Here is a 26,197-nt window from a genome sequence, read left to right on the forward strand (position 1 = left end):
ATTTAACTATCCTTCTAATTACATTATGCTACTATTGTTTTAGCAGCTGAAACTACATGGCTAACGGTTGACATTACACCGCTACTTGACCTAATTGTGGACATTTGACCGGCCTGATGTTTGATCTATGCTAACACTTACCTGTTGCTGGCATCTCACTTTATTTTCCATATATTCATGCTGGTATGCTAGCAATTGCTGGCCTATTTGACTTATTTGACATTCTGGTATGTTAGTTTATTTCCATACTACTCCAATTGTTTGAAAACATCCTCATTCACAACTCCCACTGGAACATCATGAATGCTCTTACTCTAGTGCAAGCAGCAGCTCGGGCACACCCAGGAAGCAGCAGTCAGATAAAGATGCCAGAGAGTAAAGATGAGTGTGTTCAAAAACAGCTACAGCCAGAATGCAAGTTCTGACACAATTGCAAGAACAAAATGGTTCACTCTACTGTTGATATCATGTGGATATATATTTTCAACGTTTTGCACTTAAAAATGTCAGCAGTGCTTAATGGAGAGAATGGAAGAATTTGAGAGAAATCACAAATGAAGTGATTAACTTAAGTCAATGTTTGTTAGAAGTTTAAGATTCCAGCTGCTTTTTCTTCTCTTATCCCATAGCAGCGGAGGTGTCTTCCATGCTCAGTTGCAATGTTCTCATGTCCAAGTTTAGGGACCCAGGTTTAAACCTTGAAAGATTTGCAGGTTGTAAAAGACTACATCGATGAGGTGTTATCTTCCAGTTGAGGTGTTTAACAGAGGCTTCCAGCTGAGTCCACAAGTGGAATTAAAGCACTCAAGACACAAATCTATCATTTGATAATGGGGACATTATTTGCACAGTTGCTGCTACCATTTTCCTACATGAGTAACTACACTTTAAAAAGGCAGTGATGTACTTAAAAGAACATAAAAGAAGTCTGTCAGCTTCTAGCAGTGGTAAACCTTTTATCACTGTCTTATTATAGCATACAGAATGCAATCATTAATACAAACTCTTAAGTTGCATAGAGAAGTCCACTTATTTCTCCAAGCAGCTGAAACAAGACGTTCCAGTGCCTCTGGCTCAGAAATGAACCATTTGTCAACCGAGCCCCTACAATGGCTGAAGTACACTGAACCAGAACAAGGACCAAAATGAGAGACAACAGAAATAAATTCACACCACAAAAGAATACAAAAATAATTGAACTGGTTTGAAATCTTTATACAAAAAGTATCCACATAAAGGAGTTAGCAACACTGTTTTTTTAACTTCCCATTTTCATGTAATATTTCATTATCCACAAAATATGAAAATGTAACAACTTTAACTTAATTAGCTAATTTTCTCATTACAAAAAGTCCATACGAAACAGTACACAGTGTATCTATACTACTTAATGCAGTTTGTGCTATCAATGCCCCAATTTCTTAGTCTGTACATCAGTAACAATTTAGATGAATGCACTTGTCAAACACATCATCATGAATACAAAAGTTTCATTGGGTGGAGCGAAAGGGAGAGAATTTTTTCTAAAATTGTTTATGGAAAGTGCATTGCAAAATCACTGCCCTACAAAAAAAAGGTTTAAAATTGATAAAATGTTGAATCAGAAAAGGCCTCCTATATGGTAGGTCATCCATTTTTGATAAATACCTCAATAGCAGAGGACTAACAAGCAGCATTGTTTTTGCATTGAACTGTTTCTGCTCGCACCCAAGTTCTCACTTAGAAGATGTAAGTGGACAGTATAGAAGTAGGGTGGGAGGGAAGCAGTTAACAATTATGCTGGTAGTATTGCAAGTTCTACACTATCTATATCTAAATTCAACTTTCATATTCAAATTGCTGAACTGAATTTGAATGGCTATCATACAAGAATAGACATTGTAAAAACACAATGATTTCCAGTTTGTGTTACGTACCATCTGTTAATTAGAAGGCATAATCCAAGTTAGTCCTGTATTAGCTCGGGATGTCGTTGACGGGCCCCCAAATGATCTCTAGCATTGGCTAGGGAATTGAACAAAAGATGATCCAGGGTCACAGCTTACAAAAGCTATCCACTTGGGAATTGCTTGTATAGGCATCCAGCAGCAATTTAATTGGACTAAGCTGCAAGGCTCCCCACCCCAAACATCTCACCAACTCTTGCTTCTGGCTGACGCATAAAGAATCGTAACAAGCCAAGGACTGAAGGTTTCTGGCATACATAGACGAAGGATTCAGCACCAGAAGAGAAAATGAAGACAGTGCAAAACAAATTCATCTAGAAAATATTGATACTTAACTGAAATATTACAGTAGGATGAATGGTACATTGCTGATTTTCGTTGAATTAAACAGTTTGGGACAAGAAGAACTTTTAGTTAACTCTATTAGAAATATTTGCATTGAATTTCATTCCAGCACTTTCAGAAGTTATTGAAATCATAGTATTTGAAATATTTTCTATCTTTGCAATGAAGACCTGCACAATGATATCTCTTAGTTTTGCAACAACCCAAAAAATCCCCACATTGACAAAGTGGTCTCTAATATTTTGCACTGTAATTTTAAAGGGAATGTGGGAACTGCTGCATTCTTTCTTTCCCCCGTTAAATAAACAAAACAATAAAGACCTGATAAATTGCTTTCCTCAGATAATCACAGAATTCTATTTTACTTTTGCCTGTGAGATTACCATTATACATATGGAAACAAAGAATATAGCACAGTGCTTAATTTTATAGGTCAGTCATCAACCCTTAGCCACCCTTTTTCATAATCCTGTAAGAGTTCAAGGTAGTACTGCCAATCAGGTTCAGTGTCATATTTAACTTCATACACAGTTTCTAGAGGATTCTGGTGCTTTTCATGCACTCGGACCACTACACCTTTATACCAGGACTCTGATTTATCCTTTTCCTCATACAGATGTCTTATACGTTTGCCCACTAAATTTGGGTATTCCTTGCCTTGGTGTTTTCCACAGGAACGGGATTTAGTTATTTTCTTATCCAGTTGTTGAGAAGTACGTGTTAATAAAGGCTTTCTTGCAGCAACAATTGATTTCAGCACTATGTTTCTGCAGGAAGCAGTTTGTCTTGGTTTCTGAAATTTTAACCGTACAATTGAGCCACGAAGATGCAGGACTTTGGATGTGCTTCTAGTTGGCCTCAGTGCACCATTGTTCTTTTTCTTGATTGGCATTTGAGATTTTTTGATCCGTTTACTGCAGGAAACATTTGTCCCCGTATCATCCTCATTGACACTTACTCGATTTAGTTGAACCACCAAAGTACTGCCCTTCCTTTCAAAATTGCCTTTCACAAAACCCTTTTCATTGTAAACTCCTTCCCTTTTCCGTAACTTTCTAGAGCCTGGCCGGCACACTTTGCTTGACCGTTCTATACTAGCATCTTGATTAACTGGTGTGCAGGACTTTTTTTCTAAGTGGAGAACAGATTTTGGCCTTATTTTCTGAAAAGATTGTGAACTATTGCTGGAGTCAGTAAATTTATAGTTACAATTTATGGATGAGATTGGAGTTCTAATCTTCCTCTTTCTTTTCTTAAGTTTTGCATTATGCCTGGCTGTCGCAATTCCATTGTCAGGCTTCCCTTTTGAGCAAGCAGTGTTTGCTACCGTTTTGGTTTTGATTTCTGTAGAACAAGGCTGTGCACGCTGATTTTCATTAGCACTATGGTCAGCCAGATTCTGAGCAACAGTTGCTTCCTTCACGTTTTCATTACTTTGTTCACCTTGGTTAAAAGCAAAGAAAATTGCCCGTTAATATTGCGCACACACAATCAAATGTTTAAGAAAGAAAACAAAAAAAGTGCTACAGGATTCAAAACACTGGTTAACAGATACCTGAACTGGAGCATCTAGACCAACATGTGAAGACAGATCTGCAAAAAATAAATTTATTTACAGTGATCTTTAACTATGAATGTGAGACTTAAGTCTAATATTCCAACTAGGTTGCTTCAATATTGTTTTCTAATACTTCTATTAAGTATAAAATATTTTATACAAGTGTCATATTGCTGGCCCACAGTCAATACGATAGCTGCGTTTGACAAAATCTGAATTTTTTTAATCTGGCAGTAATAATCTTGATATCTGGCTTTCAACTTGAGGGACATAAAATCTATCAAATTGAATTGATATTCAGGTTTGTGTTCAAAGATACAATATAAGATTAAGACAGAGATCTTCAAATCTTTAAAAAGGTTCTAAGATTCTCTAAAGTCTGCATCAAATGCTCATCACTGCAAGGTGTAAAAGCAGATTTCAAACTCAGCTTGCCAGCCCCAATTACAGACATTTGCTTCACGGAAAGATAAATAGATAAAATCCTTCAATATCCCCATAGAGCAATTTTTGGAAAGGGACACAAATGCAACCAAGTTGTGACTAGGAAGTCAAAATCTCAAGCTGACTATCACAATAGCAGGATTAGATTTTGACATTAAACCATTACAAATAAAATCAACCCAAGACTAAAAGCTCCCCAGTGTAGAACAAGGTTTGCAGAAGATAGGAAATTAGCTGTAAGGATACTCGTAATTCTTCAAATTACACAAGGCAATACTCCTTGGTATATCATCTATACTAGAGTATGGCACTTTAGGAGAATGGTGAATTTGAAAGTTGGAGCCCAGTTTGACTTGCCAGACTGCATATTTACTTTTGTACTGAACACAAAGTACTTGTAATAATTAGTAACAAAAACATTAAATTGCTGGAAAAATCCAGCAGGTCTGGCAGCATTTGTGGAGAAAAATCAGAGTTAATATTTTGTGTCGAGTGAAGAAGGGTCACTCAACCTGGAATATTAACTCAGATTTCTCTCCAAAGATGCTGTCAGGTCTGCTGAGCTTTTCTAGCAATTTCTGTTTTTGTTTCTGATTTACAGCTTCCACACAGTCCTTATTATGCAATAATTAGTAACTTAGTTTGACCATTTTTGCACACACTTCAAGGTCAAATATTTAGAAGTTGGTCACAAACTCAACTCACTGATTCCAATGATAAATGAGAAATCACGAGCTGATACAGTCCATTGGAGTGCCCAATCATGGAAACTATGCTCCAACAGAAATAAAATCAGGACAGAGCAGAAAAGCATCGAAGCAGTTACAACACCAATATTAACAGTTTATTTAATCTATTCCCACCAGCCAGCAAGTGAATGACATTGGGTCAGATGCCAGTTTTACCTTTTCCACCGACTAGGGTGAATTAGGAGTATTGTAAAACGGATGTCTGACCCGCTGTTGCTCACACTGGGCTTGGCAGTAATAGTTATACGTGACTTTTACCTTGCCTAGAAAAACAAGATACTGTTTAAATCAGAGCCAGATAAAGGTTAGCTGGTCATAAAGCAATGCCATTTACTGAACCTCCAGGGCAAGCCAGGGGCTCTCAATGAGATGATAATCCAGTTTTAAAAGCCAAAATGCTTAAATAAAACAACCCTTATGCTGGAATCTACTGTATATCAATATTTTCTGTCAGCAGTGTTGTGTTGTACAAAACACAGCTGCAGAAGCTTGCTATAAAGTGTATAGATGGAGGAAGAATAGGCGTAAGCACCTTCCTCTGAAGGTTATAATAAATGTTCATAGCTCCTTAATGACTCACTGGACAGCTTGATAGAACTAAACAGACCCAGAAGATCCTAGATTCAATTTCTGGTCTGAACTCAGTTTTCCGATCTCAGCTAGGGCAGCAGCATTGTCAGCCTCAAGCTGCAGGCCTGGCAGGTTTCTGTTCCTGGTTGTTGCCCAATGTTTCTCTGCAAAGTAAACGGATGGATATTGGATGAGGGCAAAACAAGTCTTGGCAATGATCTACTCTTCCTCCCCAAAGCCCATCTAGAATTTTAAGATGGACATTTGAGTGACTGCCACATAGCCGAGATGGTTAACTACTATATGCAAAGAACATACGATCTGCAAACAATAACCGCCTCAGGATGGAAATCTTAACACTCTTGGACTGAATCGACAAGACGGTCAGCAATTTACAATTCAATCAAGACAACTGAGGGGGAAGAATGGAACACATCTGAGTGATGTTACCTGAAGGTGGCCCAGAGTAAAAATGGCAGTTCAAGGAAAACTGGCTGAGGGAACACTTCAAAACATGAAATATTTCAAACTCTAATAAAATGCTACAGAAATATTCCCAATTATTTACAGGAGTTTGAAATTCACAAAATGCAGTAAATGAGCAGTTTGAGGAGAGAACTGAGTAAACTGAGTAAAAAACCAAGCTGCTGGAGATTGATAAAGGAGCTGTCAAAATGCAACCTCAGAGGCCCAAATCAGGACAGCTGTCACCATGGTGGACAGAAAAAAATTCACAGCGTAAATGCTCACATTCTAATCGTCTGTTTTCTGCAACTCTTTGCCATTAGTCCAACTTGGTTAATTAGGATTCTACAAGTAAGGTGAGAGAATTTCAAAATGACTTTCAAGTGCATTACTTCTTTCAATTCTATACTATTCTGTCAAATTGCTGTCCTTTTTCTTTCAAATACTATTAACACTACAAGCACTTGAAGTCTCTCAGATGTTAGGCTGACAATTATTAGCATCTCAAGAGTTAATCTGTGAAATATTATCTGACACCTGTAAATGGGCAAAGGGATAACAAGATTGAGCAGAGATAATGGGAACTGCAGATGCTGGAGAACCTGAGATAAAGTGTGGAGCTGGATGAACACAGCAGGCCAAGCAGCATCTGAGGAGCACAAAAGCTGACGTTTCAGGCCTAGACCCTTCAACAAAAAAAGGGGGAGGGGGAGAGGGTTCTGAAATAAGTAGGGACAGAGGCAGAGGCAGATCAAAGATGGATAGAGGAGAAGATAGAAGGAGAGGAGACAGATAAGTTAAAGAGGCAGGGATGGAGTCAGTAGCGGTGAGTGTAGGGAGGTGAGGAGGGGATAAGTCAGTCCGGGGAGGATGGACAGGTCAAGGGGGCAGGATGAGGTTAGTAGATAGGAAATGGGGATGCGGCTTGAGGTAGGAGGAGGGGATAGGTGAGACGAAGAACAGGTTAGGGAGGCGTGGACAAGCTGGGCTGGTTTTGGGATGAAGGTGCCTAGAGGAATTATATTGTGGGGAAGAAAAAGGAGTTCTGTTCATTAGAAGGTGTCATCAGTATTGGGACAGAAAGAACTGCACTATTGAGACAGATGGAGACCAAGTGCATCATGGAAAGGATAAAGTCACAAGGACTTTAAACTAATAAGTGTAGTGGGGTGCAGGGTAGACAGGTTCTTATGAAAAAATATAAATACCTCAAAAAGACAGTAGAGGAATAGTTAGAAATTGAACTTTAGGTATAGAAAGATGGAATGTGATTAAACTGAGAGAAGAAATAAGGCACGAATATTAAACCTGAATAGCAGCACAACTAAGTAATCTTTATATTGACAGGGGAAAGGGAACAAACTGAATAAAATGCTGCCACAAATCCAATTTGGAAGGCATAGAACTACAGCCTTCGTTGCAAAATGGCTGTAAAATAATAAGGACTTGAAATCTTCGTGCATCAAGTTTTAAAAGGCCCATAAAGACAGACAAGCAGAAGTTAAGTAGCTACCTTAGTAACTAAATAGTGAGTGAAGTTAGCCAAAGGTAGGCAAGCAGAGAGATCTTTCACTGTAGAAAAAAAAAGTATGTATGACTGAAGTGAATGTGCAGCACCTAGGAGTGGTGTAGTAGTAAATGCAAATATTTCCAACAACCCATCTTGGTACCAATGGTGGGTATTTAATTTCATATTGACCAATAAGCTGCTTTTAGTTAACAATTTAACAGTGCATGAACATGTACCAAATAGCAATCATAATCCACTAGATTAGTATTCCAAAGAGGAAATCCACAAATCAGTGATGAGGTTCTGGATTAACCAAGGCTGAACCAGTACATTGCAACAGACAATATTCACTGTAAACTAATGGATAAAAACTGGTCAGCGGGAGATGTTCAAAAATATTATAGATACAGATCCTGTTCATACCATAAGGAGCAACAGCTCTACCAGGCATAAAAATAAAAAGCCATGGCTAAAAGAGGCGACAAATGTGAAACTAAATGTAAAAGCAGGAAAAGAGACACACAAGAAAGCACCAACTTTGGCAAGTGGGAAGGACACAAAGAACACTAAATTATGACATAACATTTAAGTGCTAAAAACAGAACTTTGAAGCTTTACAAGAGATAACAAAGCTTACTGTGTAAACAGAAAAACTGAGGGGTTGTCAGGAGCCACATGGGTTGCTTGGATCCTGATGTTTGTCAATGAAAAACAGAAAATGGTGGGTACATTGAATAATTATTTCACGTCAGTAGCTACAGGTGAGGAACAGTGGAGTTCCAGAATGACTTATGGGCCCAGGTCCAGAGATCATTAATATGTCATAAACAATTACAGGAAAGGTTAACATCAAATATAATGTCTAATATCAAAGGAATTTTAAAAAAACAAAAACAACAGGACAAATATCACACTTCAGTTAAGCACTAGTGAGACTCCATTTAGAGAGTGGTGCAAGCTGTTTCACACACCACAGTTAAGGCAGGATCTATCAGCCTTGGCAGGCGTGGGGGGGGGGGGGGGGGGGGTGGAAGAAGAGGAGGAAATACAATGTGTTGATCAAACGGACCTCCCAAGAATTCAGCAATGAAGAGCGATCATGGTTGTATTACTGTAAGTTTGGAAGGTTTAACTGATGGTCAAGATATTAAATGAAACAAGATAGCACAGAGGAATATTTCCATTGGTTAGGAAGTCTGGAACTAGGAGGAAATGTTTAAAAATTTAAGAGCTGGCTATTTCAGAAGTGAAATTAGTAGAGGTTTAGAACATTTTCACAAAAAACTTATGAATTTCAGTTGAAAATTAACAGACAGAATGACAGCTTTTTGTTTACTGATGATATTAAGCACATATGGGCAGAAGTGAGTATAGCAGGTTAAAACTGCAGATCAGCTATGGTCTAATGGAATGGGGGAATAGTAGAACAGGTTTGAGTGGCTAAATAATCTACTCCTGTTCCTGTAAAGATTAGTTAGACTGAAACACAGGCAAGGCATTTGGAGGGGGGGTACTAAACATTTGACAGTAAGCAAAAAATACTTGCGACTAGCATCTATATAATACCAAATCCTAGGAACAATCCTGCAGGTAAAGTGCAGTTGGAAATTTCAGGTTAATTTTCTTGAATCCATCCAAAGTTGAGACAGGCAGATTTTTGATCTTTCATGGAATCAAAAAAAATTTGGAGGTGATGCATTAAGTCTAAAATCAACCGTGTTCATAACAAATGGTGGACTATGCTTGATATACTATATGGTCTTCCCCTGTTCTTATAATTGGATGGTTTTAAAAAATATATTTTTGGTCATGGGATGTGGATGTCATTTATTGCTCATCTGACTGCTGGAGAAAGCATTGGTGAGATGCCTTCTTGAACAACTGCATTCTTTGGTGTAAGGACACTCAGAATGCTCTTAGGACGGGAGTTCCAGGGTTTTGGCCCAGCAATTAGGTATTCAGCTAATTGCTGTCATTTTGGGAACTTGAAATGATGTGGCACTTTTTCTTGAAGAAATAATATTCTCATTGGTAACACTAAATCGAAAAGTTCACCATTCTTAGAGTCAACTATTCATACCATTAATTTTCTACTCTCAAAGGTCTAGCCCATCAGATTTTTGGTAGCACGTAGTGAGTCATTGCTTTATTGAGCAAAAAAATGGATGGTGTGGCACCACCAGTTTGGAGTCCTGGCACAAAGGTAAAACAGCAGGTATGGGAAAGTTTCTCTTCATCACCTAGAATGTGTCATATGTCCAAAGCAGCACTAGCTCCTTCCTATGTCCTCTACCCATTTGGCTGCTTAGTCTGTGGACAAAAGAATAAACTGAATCACCGGAGGTTAGAGTTCACTAACACTCAAGCGAGCAATCTCAAAAAACCCAATCAACCCATCACATTGAAACACACTCTTCATTCCAAACTTCAACTCAAAAGTATTTTATTTTGGAAAAGTAAACAAATTGGTCAACAAATTAAAATATAACCTGTAATGTAAACCATTGTGCATTCTTTGCCACCCATTAAAAAAATGACATTACTGCTTTTCACTTAAAACACGAAAGCAACACCGAGTCTTTTCAAAGCAAAGGGAATTATCTAAAATAGAGACAAACAATTTTTTTTAAAGAAAGGGATCATTTAATACTGTCTGTTCAAAAATAACCTGCACCATAGTTATAAAGCAAGCTTTTACAACACATGGGTTTATTTAGGAGGAAAACATCTATATGGGATATTTTTCAGAAGGCTGGCCAGTTCCAGTTTCCATAGTTAACAGTTTGACGGCTGTTATAGTACTTCTGCACCAAAAGAAAAGTAACAAGGTTAGTTTCTAATTAGTGTTGTGAAGGTTAATAAATTTATTCTAGAAGAACTAATTCTAGTATTTTAATGGGAGAAAACAGCAAATGAGCATTTTGCAGTGGTGCGTCGCATGCAGAATTAATGAGCTAATTTTTATAAAAGCAGATAATTGGGCAGTGAAATGTGATGAAAAATTGACAGGCAAATTTAGTAGCTGGTATAAATGAATGATATTAAGATGCTGGGCAATTATGTAAACATAGATTATTGCTCAAAGTAAAAGAACCCCTGTGATAAACATTTGGTCTTTATTTTAGCATATGGAGTTTTCAAAAATCTTCAAGTTATGAACAGTATAAGGTTGTTGCTCAAGGTTAGACTTCCTGGAAGAAGTTTTTTTTTGCACACATTAATGAGTTTAAAAACACTCACCAAGACGAATTTTCACACAAGAATGCCACAGAACATCCAGCAGATCCTGATAGATTTCAGGTAACTGTTTTAAGGAAAGTAGCTTGATTAGTCTGGAAGAACACCTTTGAAGCTGTAATTCTGTTTGCAATTTTTTTTCCTCTGAAAGAGTCGTCGGTCTCAGTTCTATTTTGTGCTCCTGGAAAACTTGATCAATTGTTACACCCTTGAGGCTGGAAAATAATTTCTCTTTCACTAAATATATTGGAATAAAAATTGTGCCAGCCCTTATTACGTGGGGAAATGGGCATGTTCTAGAATAAATATAGCTTTCCAAGTAGGAAAGCAGTTTTTTCAGGGTCTGTTGGACTTGGCCATAGTTGCGCCAAATTTCTTTTGATTTTGACATCTTCAATGCCTCAAAGGTTCTTGTACCATTTTTTGACTTTACTGAAGATCTTAATTTTGGAGTTTCCTGCTCTTCGATGTCATGCAAACATGCACGCAAAACCTCTTCAGAAGTTTCAGCCACAGACTGTGTGATCATGTCACAAAGGGACTGATGAAGATGTGCAAAATAATTGTAAGTGTCATTCTCATTCTGTGTTAACTTGCCATTAGAGGATGAGTCCACTTTGGTTTTACAAGGTGTCTTGCTAGATTCGGGAGTAGAACTCATAATTGATTTAATTACATCAGGCAATATTCGCTTCAGAGGTTTCAGGGGTCTCAGAATTAATGCTGAGGGATCAACTGATCCAATTAAACTAATTTTTTTAGCTTTAGTAATGCCTTCAGATGGCAGAGTTGGATTATTTTCACCAATCTTTGGAGGGGCAGGTCTCAGTATTTTATATTTATTCATTTCTAAAATAAGGTGGTCACTTGTGCTGCTGGTTTCATTCAAGGCTTTAACTCTGTGCTCTCCAGATGGTTCTGTGTCTTCCTGTTTCTTTTTAGAACTCAGAGATTCTATAGTATTTTCTTCCTTTTCATTTGATATTTCAATCATACATTTTAATTTTTCTCTAGACTCACCAGAAACTAGAGCATGCTCAGTAACATTCAAAAGTGGACTTTTTGATTTAGTACTTAGGTCCAAGGCCATATCATCCATCGTGTTCATCCCAAGCTTTACATCACCACTGTGAACCACACACCTGGCATCACCATTACCACTTTGCTGAGGTTGGCCATTACTGGGTCTGTTGAATTTAGCAGAAAGGTTAATCTCCTGATATTGAGTATCTAAAGAGTTCTTCTTGCTTACTGCTTTACTGAGCTCATCTTCAGGTGCACCTTTCTCATTCATAGATTCTAAACATGCAGAAGCATCATCTGTTTTCAATTCATCATTCTTGAGTTGCAACTGACTGCTGGCCTTTGGCAGTCTTTTAGGGCCAGATGTATTGGAATCCAGATCTATGATACCATCACTTTTGCTGCTTTCAGTTTTATTTTCCAAAGAACATGAACATGATTTATCACAGTCTGGTTGGCAGTTTGGACATTTTGAGAAGAACAGACCAGTGGCTTCCAGGTAAGCTTTGTAGGGTGCCAAACTGAACACATTGTTTATGACTGGCATTGGAGGGGAAGCAGGAGGGGAAGCAGGTGGGGTTGCTCTCCTGCTTTCAACAGCAGCAGGGGAGGAAGCAGGAGAGAAATTAATCACAGATGTTTTTCTGGTTGGACTAACAGTATAGCTTTTTCTTGGGCTATCCAATCTGACTTCTGATTTATTATTCAGGATTTCAGGTTCTTTATTGAAAATAGACCCACCATGATCACCTTTAGCGGAAATGTGAAAGCCTGGGCTATGTTCTTGCAGATAAATATCCTTTGGTCTTTGGGCACCTGGAGAGCCAGCAGGTCTCTCAAATGAACCCTTCAGGTGTTTGCCAGACAGTACAGGGTGAAAGGCACTGTGTTTGCTTATCAACTGCTGCTGACCAGTACATTCCATATTGTAAAGTGTGTTTAATGAATTGTAGCACTCTTCATTTGTTTGTGCAATGATGCGTGGTCTGAAATGCAACAAGTCTGGTGAAGAATGCTTTGCATTTGTTGGATCTTGACAAGATGAAGAGACTTTATTTCCAGGCAAACTCTGTTGCTCAAACTCTGTTGGTTGTGTCATAGGCTGTGACACTGGATGAACCAAAGGCCCGGTCACAGAGACACTTTTCTGCTGCTGTGGAGGAGGAGGACGACGACGAACAGGATACCCAAAAGATTCAGATGGCTGTGCGTAAGGATACTCTGAACCAAGCTGACTTGCAAAAGCAGAACTGGGTATAGGCATCCGCCCGCCTGCACCTGGCACTGGATAATTTACCATTTGGGCCTTATAGCTTCGTGGATGTAACAATGAGTAAGTACCCACACTTTGCTGGTTTGAAATAGTGTTCCGAGAATGCAAAACCTTTGGTTGAATTGGCACTGGATATTTTGGTGGCGATGGCTTATCACGATACAAAGGCAGTTGCATCTGTTGCCCTTCAGTCGTCACAAATGGATGCAAGGGAACTTTCTGCAAGTCTTGGATATTATGTATGGATGTGCTGCTATGACTTGGAACGCTGCCATTAGAGTTTTCATATGAGATCATGGAATATCTGGGATCCTGCAGAACATCACTATTGAAAGTTCCATATCCTCGACACAGAGGTGAACGCACTCCAGGTGGCTTTCCAGTTTCTTTAGTGATTCTGCCCACAGAGCTAACCTGTATACTTCCAGATCCACTATGCAATGAATTATTTTTCACAAGTGGATTGGCATATTGCTGATTGTGCACCAGTTGACTGTTATTCACAATTAAACAACTGGAAGGAACAGGAGATGGCATCCTCCATTCAGTTTCTGGTCCTCTTCTATAAAAATGATCTGTTGAATCTTCCAAAGAGAAACCAGCTCCCGAACAACAGACACTATTCCTATATACTGGTTGTGGAAATGCTACATTTGCACAGTTACTAACTGTAGATAAAGCAGATGAAAATAAACTGTGTTTTCCAACTGCAGTCGAACACAGCACGGGTGGGAGATTTTGGCTTTTTCTCACGTTCTTTTGCCGTTCAACAAAACTGACCCATTTTGATCGAACGTTCATCAAATCTTTGACCAAGTCAAGTTTATCATTTGCATTTACAGACTGTTGAAATGGTCGGGGCCCAGTTTCAGGTTCTGTCTGATATAAGCGATTGCTAAGACTTGAAACGTGTCCTGGTGGTGACCGGTTATTTGGACCACCCATATGATGCACGCAAGGATGTGGCTGGTTCCAGACTCCTGATGGATCAGTTCCATCACGACTTTGAAGATGGTATGCTAAATAAGATCCAGTGTACTTGAGGGGATTTTCAGCAGCATAACTAGATAGAGGACTGGGTTTATAAAGTCCTGCCGATAATCCATTTTGATTGTCCTCCAGTCGTGGCATCTTACTACAAATAATTGAGTCCATACCATCAAGACTTCTTTTATTGGCCATCATGATGTCCCCAGGCCTTTTGCTGCTCCAGATAAAGGGAAAGAGCCTTAACCAGAAGAAACAGAAAATTAAACTTAAACCAGAACTTTGTACGGTTTAAAAAGGACACTGCATATCAATTGAAATAACAGTAGAATGCACACACTAATGTGGAAAATGAGCTTGAGCAATTATAGAATTGTTTCAACAGCAATTTTCAATATTATTTTACAACTGGAATGGATTTTATTGGAGTATATCTTGATAGCTAGAATGAAGTGTCAGCTAATATACAAAAATACAAACAATCCCAATAATGATACGAGCTAACGTGTTGGTAATTATTCATTTATAACAACAGCTAAGACAGTCATAAGCCCTGCGCAGCACAACAGGACACTCAACTGTGCATTGGTATTTTGAATAACCCAGAACACAGTCTGTTGGAAACATCATCTACATAGAACTGTTAACAGTGGCACACAAGGGGATTCTGTCACTCAACATAATTCATAAGATAGTTATTTGGTAGTCTGAAACTTTGAGTATTGCTGGAAAGAGACACGCTGTCAAAGCTTAATAAAAACTTGAAGGAGCTGCATATGCTGTAAATCAGGAATAAACACACAATATGCTAGAAAATTGAATGTTCTGAGAAAGGGTCACCGGACCCGAAACGCTAGCTCAGATTTTTCTGCCAGGCCTGCTGAGCTTTTTCAGCAAAATTCTGTTTTTGAGTGCTGCCAAAGCTTTTTGTTTTGCAATCATCAGGACAATTTGCAGGAATTTCAAAGTTTTAAACCAAGCCTGGAAATTAACTGTCAGTTATTAACTAGTACATTCTTCTTGGCAACACCTCTACCAGACAGCATCTGCTAACTGATCAGCACACTCCTCAGTGTAAATGTTGGTTTCCCTCAAATTGGTGTCAATAAATTGTTTTGAGTGTAAAATGAAAAGCTTCAAACTGTCTTTTCAATAATTCGTAGTAGCGAATCAAACTTAAGTATTCCTCTGGTTCCTCGTCTCTTTTTAGTTATGATATAATTCCTTGTATTTGCAGTTTTTATTTGCTTTATTAGGAATACAATAGATGACAACATTTGCAAGGGAGTGACTTCAATTCTCAAAAATGTTTAGTGAGGACCAGGCACAAGTAATAATGTAAAAACATAAAATATAGTTTAACATAACTTAAACCATAAATTAAAATCAATTACCTGCTCAATTTGTGACATGTTAACCCTCTAATTAACAATTTTGCCTTAATTATGTTTTTTTAAAATCTGATTACCTGAAACATTTACACGACAAACCTGTCCTTACTCGCTGCTTAGTTGTCAAAAGTAATTCATCTATATTTTGTAATGAATGATGGCTTAATTATTAACCTATTACAGTTTTTAAACAAAGTTGTGAAACACAAATAGCAGAACGTGGAAATTAAGGAATCCCTTCAAAATTGCAGGCTATGAAATATACAGACAACATGCACGACTATTATATATCCTCCACTTAATTTCATGGCAACTCTTATAGCCTTACAATCAGCATATTTGCAGTATAAAAACACTCATGCTTACATAGCTCTCTCCTTAAATCCTAAGTCCAAAGTCATCTCCTTAGTAGTTTTCACATAAGCCCATGGGGCAAATAAAAAGCAGCTGTGAGTACTTTGCAACAGTTTGCTCTCAAAACTGAACTGAATGTAATCAAAAATTTGTAACAAAAACAAGATACTCAGCAAACCCCATACCTTCACCACACTATTAACTCCATGATTTTATAACTATACATCACTTCCTTGAGGCTATCCTGCAGATTGATGCTTTCTGACTATAATGCTTAAGAAAAAGATATTTATTAAGGACTTCTAGCTCATTAAAGGCATATCCAACAATCTGCTCTAAAAATTCTGCTCATGTCGTTATGACAAACGCCACACACAGCAACCGAGACAAATTGCACATTCTGAAAACAGTCAATTTTCCTTATCCTCCAATGCTAACGTCACAAAAAGAGGTGATCAGTTCTTCCATGGGTCATACCTCATGTACCAAGTTTTGTTAAAATTCATTCATCAGTTTTTAAAATATATTGCTCACAGTAATGAAAATATTTCTCTGCCGTTAAAGTTATTCATTAGTATTGCAGAGATGCACGTCCAATGGACAACAGACATTCCACTTAAGAATAGAGTCTGAAAGTTGAACAAACTGTCCTAGAGTATTTCCAGAATCTGCCAAAGAACTATCTAGAGGTAGGATCTCAATATACAACCTTCCCTGAATTTGGATCTTTGAATTCAATAAAGATCCATTTGAACTGGAAATATGAACAACACAAATGCAGAGTTGTAAATACAATACAAGCACTTTGTAGTATGCTCAGTCAAGATTGGATTGAGAGCATAATTGTTATGAATCCATACTCAATTGTTGTATCAAATGCCAAAGGCTTCACATTAGGTTCTCATCTGCAAATCTTATAAGAGATACAAGAATAAAAACACTTCAATACGGTCATGGAAACCCACTTGAATCTAAGCTAACTGGCTTGATTACATAACTTATTTATCTATATGCTGTAAGACTATCAATTGATACTATCTCAAATAAGTGAATGATCAGTCAAGTTACGATTTTCTACTTCACGTGAACATAAATTGCCAAAAGCAAACATTTTTTGTAATTTTGCAAGATTAAGGTGGGGGCAAGGAAGAGAAAATGCTCTAACATTAATGAAAATAGAAATACAATCACAAACTGAATTCAACCCTAAAATTTCACAGCAACCTGTTTACAAAAAAGGTTTTCATTCCATGGTGCAGTTTCTCCAAATAACCACTAAGTGGCACACACACCCCAGGCTAAGCCTTTCATTGTGGAACAGATTGAAAAATACATGCTCATCAAATGCACTTTGCTGTCAAGGTGAGATTGTGAATTTTAAAATGGAACCATCGAGAAAAAATACAGAATTTACTGAGTCCCCTCTGTAATTTAAAGGAATTCAGATGATTTTTGGCTGAAGTAAAGATGTCCTATTACACTTAGCAACTTTTAGCATTGACACAATATTATAGTGCTTAAGCATAACAAAAGAAAAAATAGACTGAATATATGACAAGAATGTCATGCATGGGTCTTCCAATACTCAATGCATTCTCAGCCAAGTTTATAAATGAACAATCAATCCTCATTTACAAAAATGTTCCAGCATCTAGCATGCAGCTCATGACTACAACGAATATACAAGCAATTTTGATCTTAATTTTTATGGTTATTAAACAAATATTTTTGTGCAGTTGGTTGTCTGCTCATGACAAATGTTACAAAATATGGCAAAATTTAGACTTTAGATTAGCCTGCTATTGTTTTTAAAAAGCAATTCAAGACCACAAATAATAAAATTACGTACCATTATAAGCCTTTACTAATATGATCCATTAGCTTCCACAAATAAAGACACAAGCACAAATCAGTCAACTGATCAGAAACTTCAGAAAATTCAATCTACGACCTATACTGTAGCAAAAGCAATAGCAACTAGAAAGCCTTTAGGTGCTGCATGTTGCCTATTTGGCAAAGGAAACAGACTCGTGACAATCACTGTAGGATCAGCCAATAACTAGCTGCCAAGTACGCTTTTTGAAGAGCAGCTATCAGCGGAGATTGTAAATATTTATTATCCACCATTCACTATTAATCTAACTATAGTGATTTAATCATGTATCAAGCAGGTTTAAAAATTAAGATAAACAAATTTATACCTTGATACAAATCACAGAGGTTGCCTTGACTATAGAAGTTATGAACAATGAACCAGAACATTATTAAAGGTTACAGTTTCTTTCTTTATACTTTTATTTTCAGCCAAAGATATAATTTCTTCCTTCCTCCAAGTGTCCTGTAAAACTGAAACTACCATCACTTTCAATATTGAACAGCAACAGCCTGAACTCTCAGTTTAGAAACATTTGGTAAACAGAATGACTTTTTAAAAATTTAACAAAGCCAGTAGAGAGATTGAATGTCTTAAAAAAAAGTTCAATCCTTTTTAAATGCTTACACAAAATGTAAAACTTCCTAATTCAGTTTTAAAAAGGGATGCTATTGTTGAAGTTCTTTGGAAGAAAAGTAATTCTGTAATGTCAAAATACAATGGTTTTCATTTATGCCAATAATGGAAACAGACTGATTTGAGTAAAGAAAATGCATTACATTTCTAGTCGATTTAACACAAATGTGTTTAATTTGGATTGAAAACCAAAAATGAATGCCAAGATACCCTAGCCTGGCACAACAATGATTGTTTCTTGATTTAGTTCCAAACCAATGTTGTAAGTACCATGACAAAAGCACTGAAAAGTATCAGACTTCTTAACATAATCCTTCCCTCCACATCTATCCATTCAGAATAGCGTGCCAAGCCATAAAAATCAGCCGGAGGAAAGATACCAGGGTGCAAAAAAAACGGTATTCAATGGTGTCCAGTTAAAACATTCTCATATGATCTTAGAGACCTCTTAAGCCCATATCTTAACATGCATTTTCCAAGCAAGCACGTAGCGTGTGACAATAATTTACCAACTCTGGACTAAAGAGTGATTTCTGAACTTTTAATTTTTTTGCAAATAGGTCAGATCAAATGTTATAAGTTACAAATTAAATTGTTCCAGATTCTAATGATTTCCAAATTCAAACTTAAACTAGCATGTGAAAGCAAAACAACTTCAAAAAAATGAATATCTAGAGAAATTAACCACATCTCATTATCAACCTTCAACAGATGAAGGTTGTGTTCACAGTTCCTAACAAATATTTCGTTATAGCATTTTGTTGCAAACACCTTAAAGCATTTACTGAATACACATTAAACACACACCTGCCCCAAGCCAAAGTCCCAAAAGGTGATATTCATAAAAACAATTTCACTTAAAGAACATGTTTTTTCCAGTTGATTTAATCTTGCAGAATTGAAGAAATAACTTGAAAAGCTTTTTTAAAAAAAAGGTGATCCAGCTACAAGTTGCTGTGTTTTTGGACAAAATCAAAATGGAATGATTAGACTCTCAAATCTGAATGCATATTCAGACCCCATAAACTATTGACACTCAGTCTAGAGAGAAATAGCTTAATTCCCAGTTGGGAAAGGTGTGAGAAGGCTACTAGATTTGACAAGGCCATATTTCAGCATAAAAACGGCTAATCCTGTTTCTACTCTTCCTCAATTATCTTCAGTCTCCTACATTCCTGTATACTTTCTACTCCAACTTATTTGTCATGATACACTAAAATAAATGTCTAGGTTCCTGCAACACTTCCCCAAACCCTCCATCTTGTCCTGGCCTTGCTCTCCTTGATGTTAATTGTTTATATGTCATGGTCTGCTTCCTCCCACTTGGAATTCTTTTTTTGACCTTCATAACCATTAAACTATAAAGAGCTGTGTTATCTGCTAAAATGATGTAGCATCCTGAGAAAGCCTTTTGCAAACAGCCAATACCAAATAACTTTTCCCAACTTCCCTCATCAAGCTGCAAACTCCACGAACATTGCCCAAGTTGCAAATAACTCCTAGCAAACATTCAGATAAACTGAAAACGATGCAAGTTCCTAAATCTCCATCCCCAGGACAACACATCATTCTAGAGTGGTATCCTATAGGTTAAGTATTCCGCTGTTAGATTCGTTTTTCAGATACCCTCACAGACTTGATGCAAGAGCAAGACACTGACCTAGTTACAAAAACACAATCCTTTACTATTAAGCAAGTACAAGCTGCGGAGGATCACTGTACGCAACCGGGCACAGAGTGCTGAGTATCGTGAGCGATTCTCCCCGAACAGGGGACAGTCCCCGCTTTTAACCCTTGGAATTGGCAGATACATACACCAATTACCATACCTGAAACATCATGAGTATGTGGTCACACCGCTGAAAGGAGAGCAGGATAAAGCTTTGATCGTTACGAAGTGTATGATAACGACAGAATGCGATTTCAAGTGGTGACAACTGCCTAGCTTGATCAAAGGTCACTGACCTGACCATAACAGGGGTAGGCGGCAGTGTGGGTAGAGCCATAAAGATTACAGAGTTTAATGCTTTTTGTGTTTACAGATGTTTTACACCCCTACAGATGTTTCATACCCAACCCTATTTGGGCAGGAAGTTGAGACAGTGTTTACATACTCCTGTATGAGGAAAGAAGGAGAATAAAAATTGATGGGATGTTAATCCATTAACTTCTCACTGCATTTAAAATTCATTGAATGCTCTGATTAAAGAAAACAGCTATGACAGCACTTCAGGGTATATTAGATCCTTTTAAATTAATTTGATTTCCACTCAGAATAAATCACTCTACACTGGCACTGCTGAAACAACTGCAGAAATCCATCTCAATTTATTTTCATAAAGTAAGCCCACCTACTGTTTTATGATCTTACCTGTTAACCATTTAAATCAACATGACCTCAAGCGTCTTTTAATTGCATTCACCCAATATTGCTCATTTATTTGCTTATGTGGTAGAAAATCACTCAGAGACGCAGAGTTCCTCAAGATGATCTTTTATTTGCAAATAAAAGTTGTGACAATCCAGGAGAGCCCCCAAGCCTCTTTGGCTTACACTTCTTCTACCCTTTCATTATCAGTCTCTCGCTCAGCTTATCAGCATGCCCAACTGGGACAGTCCGAGTTATCTTATCTCAAACCAATGAAGTCAGCCTGTCTTATCTTTCCACTCCCGCCACTATGGGTTTTTCCTCCACTACTTAATTCATGATATAATGACTATTCATTTCTTATCTTGCCACAATGGTTTCTTCTACTTCTGACTTACCTCTAATTTATTCTGTAATAAATAAGTTTCTACTGCTAGTTCCGCCACAATGGTTTTCCAACATTAAAGTGAACCATACCTTAAAGTGACCTCACTCCCTTATGTTAGTATTTATCTTATTTTGTCACACATTACATCTACCCTACACATGCCAGCACGGATGCTCACACAATTACTCTACTTTATCTATCCTAGTCACTTAGTTGTTATTCCATGTTTATCCATGCTTGTATGTGTGCCCCATAACTGCTGTGGGCTGAACTGATTTATTAGCTTTGTCCCTTGTTCAATCCCCCTTTCTTGTCACATCTTGCTTAATGTGTGATTACTTGTATGAAACAGTCTTTGCCAGACTCCCATTATCCTGACAGTTTTCAAATTTTATTTTCCATACTCACCAGATATACCAAAATTAAAAAAAACAGAACAAGGGATAATATAAATGAAGAATTAATAAAACCATGAAAGACAGCTAGAAAAACCTTTAGAGGGGTTTGGTCAAAACAGATGATAGATGAATGGCACAAGGGAAAATCGTTAGCAGATGAATCCCAAATGGATGTGGAAAAATGTGAATAAATTACATTGTGCTTGGGGATAAGCTAGCATGAAAATCTGACAGACAAACACAGATAGCGGTATGATTTTTGATAACAAAGTGTGAAGCTGGATGAACACAGCAGGCCAAGCAGCATCTCAGGAGCACAAAAGCTGACGTTTCGGGCCTAGACCCTTCATCAGAGCCTCTGAGCATCTGCAGTTCCCATTATCTCTAGTGGTATGATTTTTGATTGTTATCCTATAAACCTATACCACCCTACTTGCTCTCTTCTCCTGAAAATGCACATAAGCTACAATGGCAGCACGCTGCGAAACAGAAAATTAAAATTGTAGCTTTCTACCTGTCCTCTACTAGGTTCCTCAAGTGTCACAGCTTTGCTAGATTTGTTTTATTGTTTGTTCTGACAGACCTGTAACCTCCAGCACTCTCATTTTGTTCTAGATTTATCTTAACCCATAATATTTCATCCCCATTTTCTTAACAAAACTGTTTTACCTCTGCATTTAATGGTCTAATAGTGATTTTCCCAAGTACCTTCATGTTCACCTCAACCCACAAAATTGTACCTTTCTTTTGCCCTTTTAGAAAATATACTTACTCAATATTCAATTCATTCACAGCAAGCACGCAAACATATGACATGAAAAAAGTCAAAATCCCATTGTATTTTCTACAAAATACTGCCCTGTACTGTACTTGTTTTTTTAAAAACTTATTGATAACTTATGAATAAAGTATATTTTTGAAATAAAATTGTGAAGCACAATAACTACCAAAGTCAAAGGAAACCTCCATAATGAATTTAGATTATCCAGGATTCAAAAAAGCTTTTAGATTATTTGAAAGATTTATCAAATCGACAAACAATTCTGACCCATCACTGTGCTGGTTTAAAATCTGAAATCAAGGATTTCAAATATAGCAAAGGACTCAATTTCTTTGAATTTAAACAGCTATGTTAAAGTTGATATAACTGGGAATTCAATTTACAGGTCAGAGATATGCATACAATGTGTGGATTATGTTCCTACCCACTGTTGGCACAATTCCAGATTAAGCATGTCTTTCAAATTTAGTTTGATCAACAACGGATCCAAGATGCTAAAAAAGACTCAAAAGTCTGATCAGCCCCTCTCCAAATGAAAGGAGCTCTGAAGTATTACCATCCTCCAGGCATCCTCTAATTTCCTCCAAATTTTAAACAAAAAGGAAAGAAAACACATCTTATTTCTAGTAGAAAATTCATTTTAAAATTCAATTATTGATGGTAAATTTCAGGTTAGGACTCTCAATTACTAAAAACATTTGATTATGATCCTAAACTGAAGACCATAAAGTTATGAGATGGCTCTCTCTCACTTAAGATTATTGTTGCCTTATGCCAATAGCCATACCTTGAACATAACTGATACTCAAGTAAACTAAGCAAAACCAAAAAAATTCCACTGTGCACTTATGTTGTTCTTTGAGGTTGCATAGCCAATGTGTGTGTGTGTGTGTGTGTGTGTGTGTGTGTGTGTGTGTGTGTGTGTGTGTGTGTTTGTGGGGGGGGGGGGGGTAGCCTGATTGTTGTTAAGTTCCACTCCTTTAAGTTCCAAATCCAAACTTGATAACTTCGTTTGTCATTAGGCAGAGAGTTTGAGGAAAATTTACATAATTGTTATTGTAACGGTCTGGACTGAAGTCTGTGAAAGCTACAATAGTCAATTTCTCATTAATTGTGAATATGCATTTTAAGACTATGATGATTTCTTGCGTTGGGTTAAGTAATAAAAATTCTAGTTGATAATAGTCTAAGATTATTAGAATAAATTTACCTTCAAATATTTTGCTACGGTCCCCTCCCAACCATTTGCAAAAATGGGTTGCTCTGGAACTTTGATAACAAAGCGTGGAGCTGGATGAACACAGCAGGCCACGCTGTATCTTAGGAGCACAAAAGCTGACGTTTCGGGCCTAGACCCTTCATCATCTCTTTGCTCTGTAGCTTTGGTAGTCTCTCTCTCTGTAGCAACAACTGTCTTATTGATGCAAAGGCAGACAAGTCCCAACATGCGGTGTCCTGTGATCTCACAGTGTAAACCTTATTTCACCATTTAAAATAAAAACAAATTATTTCAAATATTTAACCTCTAACTTCTTGGAAGGTAACTCAACTTTATAATCCCTTACTATAGCCATATTTATTTAATTCACAACAATGGGAATACAACTTTATACAATGGAACAAAAGTGGAGCAAACAGTCCACTGAATAAAATGATAAGTCTGACTCAAGATCAAGTTATTATTCATGACTGCAAGGTAATTATAAAGCTTCAGTCTACACATGCATGTTCAGTTTGAATAATAATACTCAGAAGACAAGATTTCCATCACATCAGCAGCAAAGATCAAATCCTTTAGTACAGAATCACACTGAAGTTAATGATGTTAAGAAGTTTGTTTTCATGTGTTGCGGAGACTTAAAAGTCTGCAGCCGCTGACAGCATCCAGCAGAGTAGGACTTATCTCAAATTTTACTCTAAGAATCTTATTGCAAGCTTTTCTTCCCAGTCCTGCAACATAAGTGAACATGCTCCTCTGGTGTTGCTCATCTCCAAACTGAGATCTTCTAAGGATGCCAGAGTCTACATATAGGTTTATGACATCCAACACCCTCAAACACTTTTCTTAATCCCTCAATACATAAACCACAATTTCTGACACATTAGCAGCTAAAATATATGAATATGCATGCTGTGTTCCTTTACCACTGATTCAATCTCCCTTCTCATACCTGTAGTACTGACAAAACAAAACTGTTTTCAACCTTGGGGTGCTAACAGACCCTTAGCTGAGCTTCCAACCCTCCAATCCTGCCAAAGACTCCAAGAGTCATCACCACGCCTGTCTCAATTCATCTGTTGGTTATACATGCTTTTGTACCTCCACAACTGACTTCAAAAGAAGCTCAACTGAGGTTGAAGGAAAATACTTCATCCTTCTATTAGGAACTAGAGGAGTCTCCCAGCATTAAACATTAATTTCCAATAATTTTAGATTTTCTCAGTTAGGGTTGATAACAGAGAAGAGCTGCAACAGAGAAACTGGGAGAGAAGGGAGAGCGAGGTCCTTCATGGGATCAGCCTACAAGATGGTTAGGACACTGGAACCCTACTTACTCTGATCTCTTGTATTCCAAAAGCCTTTTTCCCCAAGCACCTTCATCCTGAAAGCTTACTTTTATCACCGCCATATTTGGCATTTTCAATTGCCTTCAATGGAACTTAAAGTTCCATTCTAAATCCTCCCTAACCTTGCTTCTACATTACTAGGTCCTTTGATACCTACATTGTGAATTTTTAGTCACCAGTCATATCAATTGTCAAGTTTTGTCTGCTTTTGCTCACACAAAAGTCTATGTCCTGAAGCCTCTCCATTTTTCAAGATTACTGTACCATCAGCTGCTAAGACACAAACAAGAATTCTCTCAGCTTTTCTACATCCCTCTCCTTTTATACTCCTAAAACCTAGCTACCTATCCAAAATTTTGCACAGTTGTCCTATTTTCACTTTATGTGACAGTGTAAAATTTAGTTAGATAAAGTTCCTGCAAAGCACCTTGGAAAACGTAATCACATTGAAAGGCAATATATAAGTGTTGCTTATATGCGTAAATTATTGTTCTCAATTAGCTTCATTATTACGATTACAAAATATTTATCTTAAAACTCCACGTAAAACAAAACACATCAGAGTGGCATTTAACACTCATGCATACGACTTGGATAGGAATCATTAGGATGTTTTCCCAAGCAAGCTGGTGGGAGTTATTGCTGAAGATAAAGAGAAGTTTGTCTGGTGTAAAAGAATTTCATCCTATCTCGTTCCGTTTTCTTTATGCTCTGCTTCATTGCGACCCTTTCTATTATGTCAACCACTTTAAGGCCAAGTAAGGATAAGGGGCCTCATGTCTTTTCACACTGTTCCTAATTAGCATCACCTTCCAGCGCCATAACATTGTTATACAAACTACTGATGTATGCCTATATGGTAAAATAGTACATTTTTAGTACAGCAACACTCTTCCTTACAGTCCCTCCTGCTGTCAAATTGCTCACACTGACAGGAATGTAGAAGCTAGTGTCCAGAGGGTGCCACACACCCAAACAGAGTTACAAATCAAACAAAAACAATGGAAGATGAATTCAGCAGAAACTCTTGAGAACCATCACAAAACTCACCATGTAAATGACAAGTGGCAATATTAACGACTCCCTCTTCCCAACCGATGCTTCCTGAGCTGAGAATATTTCCTGTTTTTATTCAACTCCCTTCTCTCTATCTGGTTTGGCAGTGGAATTTCACCAATTTAGTCAGGTGTGAACTGCTCCAGGGAAAAAACCCTCCAATATACAATAAAGGTTTACAAATAAAAAGGTCCTTCATGTAGGAATACAAGGTCTTTGAGCTTTAAAGCTCTCCAGCAATCAATAAACAACATAAAATTACCCCTTAAACAATTCA

The 26,197-nt window shown here is 37.4% G+C and overlaps 1 protein-coding gene across 1 annotated transcript in view; it reads right to left on the minus strand.

Moving 5' to 3' along the window:
• Positions 1–1,199: 1,199 nt before the first annotated feature.
• Positions 1,200–26,197, minus strand: part of c36h15orf39 (chromosome 36 C15orf39 homolog) — a 39,970-nt gene continuing 14,972 nt past the window's right edge. Inside the window, exons 2-3 of the mRNA XM_059640223.1 lie at positions 10,828–14,348; positions 1,200–3,734 (exon numbers count right to left, since the gene is read on the minus strand). Coding sequence (XP_059496206.1) covers positions 2,725–3,734; positions 10,828–14,305 — 4,488 coding nt within the window. The 5' untranslated portion in view covers positions 14,306–14,348 and the 3' untranslated portion in view covers positions 1,200–2,724. The remainder of the gene's footprint in view (positions 3,735–10,827; positions 14,349–26,197) is intronic.

This window comes from Stegostoma tigrinum, chromosome 36, assembly GCF_030684315.1.
Source record: "Stegostoma tigrinum isolate sSteTig4 chromosome 36, sSteTig4.hap1, whole genome shotgun sequence".
Lineage (NCBI taxonomy): Eukaryota > Metazoa > Chordata > Chondrichthyes > Orectolobiformes > Stegostomatidae > Stegostoma > Stegostoma tigrinum.